We start from the raw sequence: 10,783 nt of genomic DNA, 5'->3' as shown, positions 1-10,783 counted from the left end.
GGGGGAGACGAGGAATGTGTATAGGATATTGGTGGGAAAGCCAGAAGGAAAGAGACCACAGGGAAGACCAAGGCATAGGTGGGTGGACAATATTAGAATGGATCTTAGAGAGATAGGATGGGATGGTATGGATTCGATACATCTGGCTCAGGATAGGGACCAGTGGAGGGCTCTTGTGAACATGGTGATGAACCTTCAGGTTTCATAAAAGGCTGGGAAATTCTTGAGTAGCTGCAGAATTTGCGGCTCCTCAAGAAGGGCTCAGCTCCATGAGTAAGTAAGTAAGAATCAGTAATAACAAGGTAGCAAACGTCTGAACTTGTGATATGAAGTGACAATTTATGGTCCTGAAATTGGAACTTATATAACTTCTCTTCAGATAATTTCATCGTGGAATGTAAAATTACAGCATGCACCATGAGAAGATGCTAACTTCTAGCTTGATGGCAATAACTAACAAACTAATAGAGAAACTTGATGAGGTGATTCTTATACACTGCATACATACCTGCACATTAAGTATGAAATATTTGTTTTGGAATGGCAACAGTTTGACAGTTTGAGGTTATACCCAGCAGATTTAACATGTTGGCCTTTAGAATCTGTAATTATGTAATTATATCTTCACAGACAAAATAAAACACCAGTAATAATAGCACTACTTTGTAGGACCTGAATTGTATGCATTAGGAAAGCAGGCTTTATGATTTCTATTCAGGACTCTTTAGTGTTGTATGATCACTATTTTTCACCATACTATATATATGAGGAGGCCGGTCACGGTAGCCGAGCGGTCTAAGGCATGCACTGTCTTCGCTCGCTCGTAAGCCGGGATTGTGGGTTCGAATCCCACTCAGGGCATGGATGTTTGTGTACGTTTTTCTATGTTTGTCTACAGGTAGAGGCCTTGTGACGAGCTGATCACTCGCCCAAGGAGTCCTACCGTATGTGTAAGATCTAGAAAAACCAAAGTGAACGGAGAAGTTCATGGAGGTAGGCCTAGGCCCACTGGGGCTGTAGTGCCAAGGGAAAAAAAAATATATATGAGGAACACTAAATGATATACAGTAGAAGTTCAATCTTTATTACAGTTCCAGTGCCATTTGTATCCAGGCAGTAGTCAGTGGTCTTCCAAAGGTTCAGTATGCTGTCAAAACAAATAGGAAAAAACATGCTGTCACCAGTGTGGGATGTCGATACTTAGTGAGACAACCACATAACTATAACAATAAATGTTCACTGCACCTAAAGCGGGGAGCGTGCCTGAATAAAGTTGGCGGAGACTCCTTTGGTAGTGGCTAGTATGGTCCGGTGATGACGGTGCCAAGTGCAGGCCCTTAAGGGCCGTTTGTCTAGCTGCATCTTCCTTGCGGGAGCCTGATATTCTTCTCTTGCTGTCCCTGTGTCTTCCTTGTAGCAGCCCATGTTCTTCCTTGTTGCCGCTTGGTGGTTGCGAGTGGATGGGATAGAAGCGAGTGTAGCGAGTCTGACTGGCTACCAGAGTCACAGTGCATATGCTGGCAGAGTAGGCTGTCTATGGAACGTGCACTGGCAGAGTCGGTATGGTGCTTGCAGTTGTGTTGAGCTCTTGCTGGCAGTGTATCCCTAACTGATGCTGGCATGTCTGAGGTCCGCAACTTTGTACTTATGCTGCTAGGTGGTGCGTGGACCAGTTGGCAGTGGAGCTGCGATTATGGATGCTGATTGGATAACGCTTGTGTTGGTGTCTAGAGAGCCAGGCTGCAAAGTGTGATGTATAAATATTGCTTCATCCTGTTAGGTTGTGAGAGTAGTCTGTTGTCTGTTAGACTGAAGTTGTGTTAGAATGTGGGAGGTTCCCACACCAGACAGTAGTACAGAATAATGAAATCTATTGTAATGTGTGAAGTATGTCTGTTATATATTTCTTCACAGTTTAACAATGTTTTATCAACAGCAAACATTATTTAATATAAGGTAAGAAGTGGCTGTTTCTAAATTGTGAATTGGAATATTGAAGATCTTGGTCTGCTTTAGTTCGTATCCTGACATGTATGACTGAGGAAATGTTTATTTCAAAATTGTTTATGTGGTAATCATGCTCACTGTGACCATGGTCTGCTACCAGATGATAAAGCAGCTGAATATGGCTGAATTATTTAACTTTCAAGAACATTAATTAATGCTGACCAGCACTGTTATTTATGTTTTCAGTAACTTTTGTATTTATATTGTAATGATTTAGGGCTATGACTATAGATTGGGTATGGATTGGTGAATGGATTCATTGATGACTTATACACGCTGCTTGGACTACAAGTAATTATGGCACTGTCATTAAATCTCCACACTTTACAAATCACTAGCCCATACAAAGTCTTCTCAATCTTCTCAGTCTTCAATAGTCATATCCTAGCAACAAATTTTATAACAGTCTCACTGTAACAACAGCACACGTAAAGTCTTTTTTTCAAGAGCTGCACTCTTGTACTAACTCTTTTCTTAGGCCGTGCCATAGGTCAAGCGGTTAGTCGCTGGCTTCCCATTGCAGTGGCCCAGGTTCCATCCTGGGTCTGGTCAAGTGGGATTTGTGGTGGACAAAGTGGCACTGGGGCAGGTTTTCTCTGAGTACTTTGGTTCCCCCTGCCAGTCTTCATTCCACCAATTGCTCCACAATCACCCTCACCTATCATCTGGGGATGGTACAATAGGCCAGAAGTGGCCGCAGTACAAGGGACTTAGTCCCACCCCACTAGTACTTAAAAAGAAAACTCTTTTCTTCACAGCTGAACTTTCAACATTCAGCTAACTGGATTGCCATTTCTTCTTAGCCTCCCTTTCAGAGCTAAACTGAACTGCCAACCCTCAACTAACTTATAACACCATCATCTCAGCCTCCCTTGCTGAGCTAAACTGAACTGCCAACCCTCAACTAACTTACAGCACCATCTTCTCAGCCTCCCTTGCAGAGCTAAACTGAACTGTCACTGGATTGCCACAATTGTCTTCTTTATAATCACTTTGCATGGATGCTACATATAGGCTGGTTTTGTACTGTGCATAGTTTATATTTGTATTAAACTATGGCATTAACATACAAAATGTTTGCATGGATTTATGGGAAAATAAAATACATAAATAAAGAAAGACTGAATAGAGAGCAGTATTTTGAACAACAACCCTATTGTTTAGATGCATGCTTACCAATCCTTTGCTTAGAGATGGGTTGCATAACCCCGTTGTTCTAGTGCTGCATGCGTGTATGTTTCAGGCATTACCTAGCAATGGCCACTGTTTACAGAGTCACCATTTAGCAATGGGTCTGTATGGCATAATATTCAACACTAGGCTTGTAAATTGTTGTTCATATATCCCCCCACCCCCCAAAAAAAAAAAAAAAAACAGCATCAAGGAATAAAATCAGTACAAAATGTATAAACTGAAAATGGTAAGAAATTTATTCTGGAATGCAGATATATGCAGAGTTCTACCCATCTAACTACCCCAGCCAACCTCTGTACTTCCTTTCATATTTGCAGTAGGATGCAATATATTATCAATATGAGACTAAGAAAAATGCACTTAAGACTAAATGTAATGGATCTGTGTTAACATAGGCAGATTGCAGTGAAACTAGAATATGACACACAGTATGTGAAACAAGAACAGATGGGACCATTGTGATCCAGTATTATTGGTAGGTTACAGACAGAAGAGAAAATGGCATTAAACAGAGTACAGAAGTACAGTGAGGAATCTGGTTGAAAGTAAATAATAAATTACAATTAAATATTCTTCAGCAGTCTATCTCTGCACAAAATTTTAAGATCATACATTTTATAGTTGCTTTTCATAAGGAATTTGCATGGTTACTGTGTATTTTTATGGTAGAGGATTACACTTGATGTTGATGGTGTAGGTAATACTAGGTCTGCCACAGTCTGCTATGGATGCTACATATAGGCTGGCTTTGTACTGTGCTTAGTTTATATATGTATTAAACTGTGGCACTAACATACAAAATGTTTGATTTTTAAGTACTCATGCTTCCTATTTTGGGTACAAATTTTATTTCTGTGACTTAGTATTAGCATCTAAACCATTCAGCAGACTGTTTTTAAAATTAATATGGGAGAATTTCACTAAGAGTTGTGGGGCAGTTCCATCTTTCAGCTTATTGATCTGTAATAAAGGAAGTGCTGCAAATGGACTTTCTTTATGTTCATCATGAACTATTACTCAAATTCTGTTGAAATTTGATATGAAGGATCTTGGCATAATGCCAATCATTTTGATTTTTAGTCATTTGATTAATTACATAGCCTACCTTAAGAGCTGTACATCCACTCATGCATGTATTCAAGATGTAGTGCTTAATTAAATAAGCACTGAGTCAGCTTTACCTTTACTGTACATTACACCATAAGCAAACCTTTCCATATATTCCATAAGCTATTACATAGATTATCTTGAAATATGATGTTGTGCATTATTATGCTGTATACTTTGCTCACTTATGGCCCCTCCCCCCCAAATGCTGGTTATAACAGGCCACAAGTAAGCTTAATAAACTGCAAAGAATGATGTTGGGAACTCTGTATACTACATTACAGAGTACACTTTTCCAGTTTTGTTTACAAACAGCCTGGCAGGTCTTGCACCGACTGTAGTGCTTGGTATAGCAAGGCTAGATCTGAGAGTGATCTTCATTGGTAGTTTCATGAAAAGTGGTCAGCTGGTTCAGAATTTATCACTAGGATATTCTATCTCTGTCACACACACAAATGACAGATATGAGACAAGGCTAGTAAGTTCCGTTGTTACAGGACCCAGTGATAAACAGAACAGATGCATTCAGTATTTTGTTACTGGAAGTACCTAGACTCCCAAGATTCCAAAAGAGTTTCATTTATTAATTTTAAAATATTCTGACTATAGGCAATTGCCATATTCCGGTGGTGTGGAATGCAGATGTTCAGCAAGAAGGTAGAAGACTACCTGTCATTGTCTTCTCACATGGCCTTGGTACATCACGTTTCTTTTATTCTACCGTCTGTACAGAGCTAGCATCCCATGGCTTTGTGGTAGCAGCAGTTGAACACAGGTGAGCATGAGTTAGTCAGGTATTTGTAGTTCAAATCTTGTACCGATTCATGGTGTTCATACATTTCTGAATTGACCAGGGGTTCTGCATATTCAGATGAGATGCTTGTTCTGCCAGCCAGAGGATTGATGAGAGGTTATCTGTTGGCCAGTTCTGTTATGTATATTTTGTTTAGCTTTATCAATATGAAAGCTTGTTCACAAATGCAAGTGCTTCCAGACAACCTTATATAAACAGCTGTCTTTTGCCACAGATATGGATATTTGTCTAAGTTGTGCTTTCTTTGCATTTAGATATCAGTTCATTGTTGCAGTGTAGTTCAGATACTTTGAGCTGTAAAGTGGGTTCAGCATCTGATGTAGTGCTTAAGAAGGGTTAGCAAATGTGCTAAGTAATGCTCTATCCTGATTGAAGTCCACATATCTGCCTGTAATTGGNTCTTTGCTTGCAGATTTCTTATATATTTTTTTCTTCTACCCTGAAGATGGAGGCGATACGTTCCTCCGAAACGTCGGTTAACACCACATATACACGGTGCAAAATCCCAGAAGACTGCTTTCTTCATAGTCACCGCCGTGAAAGCCCCAAATCTTACACAATGCTCTATCCTGATTGAAGTCCACATATCTGCCTGTAATTGACTGTTTGTGTGACCCAGTGTGTCTGACATACCCTTATTAATCTTACACTGTTTAATTATTTTATGACAGTTTGTAAAGTGATAAATGTAAAAAAAAAAGTAAGGCTATCCCTGTAACAGGCCATGAAGGCCCATAGGGTTGTGAGACGTTGAGGGTCCCACATTATCTAGACAATCAGCTCAAAGATGGCGGTAAGGTTGTCAGCCTTACGTGTCGGCCACGCTTTACTCCCCAGGAAAATGATTTAATTAATTCATGGTCCTCATTTCTGTTAGAGGCTGAGTCAACCCCAGGGCCATAGTGCAGCTGGAAGGGTTAGGTCAGTTGAAAAAATCCAGTGACCTCATCGGAACTTGAACCTGTGACCTTCCGGCTTGTAGCATACTGCCTCAATCAACTACACTACTGCGTTCCCCTGTGTTATTTATTTAATTTGAAAGGCTAATAGATTGTTATACAGTTTACTTACAAATTGGCATTTCCCTTGCAGCTTGTTGTATTGGTTATTCAGTTGCCGACAGATATCTGTCAAGAAGGACAGATCATTTATCCAACTTCTGGCATCTTCAAAGGGAGTAGTGATTGGTTGTCCTTTTTCAATAAGAAAAACTTTATTCTCTCACAGCAGTGATAGAGAACATTGCAGAACCTTACTTTTGCTAAACCAGTGAACTTCAGAGTGGTACACAGTGTCAATATATTCACTTTGATTTTGAAAGGAACACTTCAACTTGTCTGTGGTTTAGCCTGCATGACCAAATTGGCAAAGTTCTGGAATTTAAACAAATTACAATATCATATATTGTTTAAATCTCAGAACTTTGCCAATTTGGTTTTGTTGATGGGTAATGCGATGATACCTAACTCATTCATATGCTTGTAAAGAAGAGACACTATACCATGTTAGAGCCTTCTGCCCTTTGTTCTTGAAGTATGCCATTTTATCCTAACTTTCACTTCTTAATTTTACTTTTGCCAGTCATAGATGTTATTTAAATAGTGAATGATTTCGTGCAGGATGCACAACTTTAGTACTTACTACATCACAGCATAGTGCTATAGCATTCTACATGTGCTTTCCTTAACAACGAAGCTCACAGTGCAAAGAACCAAAAGAACATTTGACAGGCCATGGATTATTATCACTGTATTATGTCATGTTATTGTGATGATTTTTACTAGCAAAGAAGAGTTCTGTCTCCTGGGATATAATATCATGTAGTCCATTGAAAGTCAACTGACATTTTGGGGGAACATTTCACATCCATCTTCAAGGTCAAAGAATAAGACAAGCAATAGACCAGAGTGAAAGCAGGTGGCAAGCAGATCAAAGTTGAGCATAGTTACATCCATGTTGTAATCAGTTAGCTAATCTGTTTTCAAATGATGTTGCATCAGCTTTGAAGATTACTTACAATTGATATTTCCAGGCAGAAGGCATGCACAGTTGAGAATTTAGATAGAAACTATAACAATAGGAACATGTATATTCTATCAGATAGTCAAGCTGCAATTAAAGCACTTGGTACACACCAAATCACTTCAAAATTTGTTTGGGACTGCCACCAGTCCCTCATACAACTGGCCAGACATAACAGAATTCAGCTGATATGGGTGCCAGGCCATGAGGGTATTGCTGGGAATGAAACGGCAGATCTGCTGACAAGAACAGGATCTGAACAGCCATTCATATGACCTGAACCAGCTTGCGGCATCTCAGTTGGAGTTGCCAAGAAAGCGATCAGGGACTGGACTAACAGAAATCACAAAAAACACTGGGAATCCACACTTGGACTCAAACGGGCAAAGGGATTTATATCAGGATTTAAACAGAGATCAGTTAAAATTTAATGACAGAAGTGCCCCGATTGGGCCAGTGATGAGTATGGTCATCGTGGCCAAAGTACCCCGATTTGGCCAGTAAGGCATTTAAACTCCGCTAGTGGAAGCATGCGCACTCACCACTAGTAGAAGTGCATGCACAGTCAAAAATATTTATTTTTAAATGTAGTAATTACCAGACAGACTTGAGTAAAACCATAATGGAGGAATTAAAATGATACCTAAGTGAACAACTACAAAAAAGAGTATACATATGAGTTATGCCCAGACTTATCGACAAGCCAGTACTTTTAATGAAGATTCTGCAGATTAATCAGTTACNCCTCTAGCTCTTTCTTCAATAGCCATGCTTTCATTTTTCTGTCCTTTAGTCAAAAGATTCGAAAATCTGAAAGTGTAACAAAGAATTGAAAATTGCCAGAAGACCAAATGATTTTATTGCTTCCATCTGTTTTATGATACCAGGGACTGCTAAAATATGTCAAGTGTTATGAGCACGACTGATTTCATAATGCAGAACAACTCTGTGAAGAAATTGCAAAACTTTTTTTACAGTACACATCAAAATTAAAAGAAAAAAAATTCAATATAGAGTATAACTCTTTGTATAAAAATTTGCAGATATTATGTTACAATATGCGACACTATATTCTTTGCTGATACAAACAAAGTCAATTCCATCCATTTATCATAAAAATTGTGTTAGATACAGCATTTTTAAACACAATGCTTAAAATTGTTTAAGTGCTCTAACAGGAACGGACATTTAAACACAGAGCAGCAGCGGGCATTAAAATAGACTCTGGTCAGCTCAAGCTTACCATCATTTCAAAAGTCCGGTATTTAAAGGTTAAGATGGGTGGTAGGATTACTTACTGGACACTGCCACCTAAGAGGACACCATTTCAAACTGGGACTTACAGATGACCCAGTCTGTGAAAGGTGCCTACAAGAAGACAAATCAGCCACATATATGTTATGTGATTGTAAGGCCATAGCTTACCTAAGATTTCATCACCTGGGGCAGTTCTTCATGGAACCAAGTGACTTTTATGACGCCCCCATAAATAAAGTCCTTCATTTCATTCGAAGTGTAGGATTAATAAAGGGTTAATCCAAAAGGGAAGCACAATAAGTCATTGAAGGTCCCAGTGCGAGGATCGGGTTTTGTGGCCACCCCTTACACATACATACAATTGATAGTGACGATGGATGCAGAATGGAGGTACTGGATAGTAAGAATGACAGGGAACTAAATTGGACATAGTTCACATAATGCATGGCCCCAAGACCACATGTTTAGCTGAACAGAATTATACTCGTATACCAAAACAACAGGTGATCTGTATGCCACTGTCGATGCAAAAGATGCAACAATTGGGCTTCACCCAAAGTTTTGACTATATTGTCCCAAACTGTGACTAACTGTGGATTAAGATCTATTTTTGACTTCCTGAACAATGAATACCTAAAATATTGCACCCTTTTCAAGGGGAGGATGATATTAAAAACTTGCATATCAAGGAGAAATATGTATTTTAGAATAAAACTATATAAATTACGCTGCATCACTGGCTGCACATATGATATGGATGTCTACTTAGGAAAGGACAGGACATGAGTGACTACAGACGTGACAGCAACTAGTGCAGTCCTAAAACAACTGACAGTAAAAGCAGAGGGACATGGATGTAAGCTAAATATGGGAAACTTAGTTCTGTCGCCTGACTTATTCAGCAGTCTGACAAAAAAGAAATTTAGTTGTTGCAGGGCAGTCAGACCTAACAGAAAAGAATGCCACAGAGCTGTGCTTGCTGTCAGCTTGTTGGCTTACTCTTCAACCCTGAAGACGAAGGCAGTATGTTCATCCAAAACTTTGGACTTCTTCCAGACTACATTGAATTACATCCCAGAGGAAAGTATCCATAAACATTTCTCTTGCATGTTTCCTGAAGGGAAATCCAGAATTATACCAAGGAAACCTGCCTATGGTCTGCCAGGCCAAGTGCAGGTACAATATGAAGACCATGGTCAGCCAGGCTTTTGAAGGTTAATATTCTGTAGTGACAATATGGACAATATGGAATAGCATCATAAGTTCTCCTCAGAGATAATCTGACACAATCTCTGATTAACCAGACTGTATTAAATGCATATTTGTTTCCATTGCTTTTTATTTGTATACTTAGGGATAACTCAGCTTCTGCTTCATACTATTACAAATCGAAGGATACACGTGCCAGTGCTACACCTTTCTGGATAAAGTTTAAAGTGATAGGTCAGGGACCTGGGCACTACCCAGCAAGAAAAAAGCAGGTAAATATTATCAGTCATCTGATATACTCTCATACATATGAATGAAAAAACTTGCTGTGGGTTACTGTAACATGTAACTTCAGTAGTAATATACTCCATTTAATTCTTTGATTTCAGTCTTATGTTTGCATCTAGAATTTTCTAAAAAAAAAACAGTAAGTAATTAAAACTAAATACCTTTAGTCTTTAATAATACAGGGAGTGGTCTTATAATATGTGAAAAAAAGGAGCTGTTGCTACGTGCTCAGAAATATATTACACAGATCTACTGTAAATGTCAAAAAAAGAGAGAGCTTTCAAATTTTGAATAGTTATTTGTTGGCCCCATTGGACTTTATAGTATTACAAAAGATAAAACAATTCTGTCCAGTGTGACTGGCAAAGTTTTTCTTACTTCAATTCTTAACACCCTTACATGTTTCGGTCCTTAGAGACCATCATCAGAGAGACATCGATACTGTTTGGAAACCACTATTACAATGGGTGTTCTGAATGTTAAAATATATATACAGGGTGGGGCGCAGAAACTTCCTTTTTGTGAAGACGCATTGTGAAGGGAGGGGAAATTGCAGAAAAGTGGGGATAGGCTCGGCAAACGCAGCAGTCGTGGAAGTTTCTGTCTAATACTCCTCAGTAGGAAACATGAGGTGGACGAGTGAGCAGTGTGCGTTTGCTGTCAAAGCCTATTTTTCGAACAACCATTCCTATGTGGCAGTACAGCATGCATTCCGTACTCACTTCAGAATTAAGCCCAGAGGTCCGGTTCCTGACCAGAAATCGATTGTTTTGTGGGTAGAGAACTTTAGGACAACCGGGAGTGTGGTGAAAAAATCATCAGGACGACAACGGACCGTTACAACGCCAGAAAATGTGGAGGCAGTTCGACAGTCGATTTTGAGAT

General features: G+C 39.2%; 1 protein-coding gene across 3 annotated transcripts in view; it reads left to right on the top strand.

The window, feature by feature from the left end:
- LOC111865647 (platelet-activating factor acetylhydrolase) overlaps positions 1-10,783 on the top strand; it is a 50,870-nt gene that overhangs the window by 17,964 nt on the left and 22,123 nt on the right. For all 3 annotated transcript variants that reach the window (XM_023853835.2, XM_023853849.2, XM_023853842.2), the window contains exons 4-5: positions 4,918-5,083; positions 9,756-9,882. In XM_023853835.2, coding sequence (XP_023709603.1) covers positions 4,918-5,083; positions 9,756-9,882 — 293 coding nt within the window. The remainder of the gene's footprint in view (positions 1-4,917; positions 5,084-9,755; positions 9,883-10,783) is intronic.

The sequence above is a fragment of the Cryptotermes secundus genome, unplaced genomic scaffold (genome assembly GCF_002891405.2).
Source record: "Cryptotermes secundus unplaced genomic scaffold, Csec_1.0 scaffold968, whole genome shotgun sequence".
NCBI classification, from domain to species: Eukaryota; Metazoa; Arthropoda; class Insecta; order Blattodea; family Kalotermitidae; genus Cryptotermes; species Cryptotermes secundus.
The sequence above is the reverse complement of the archived record's forward strand: the minus strand, read 5'-3'. Positions and strand labels throughout refer to the sequence as shown.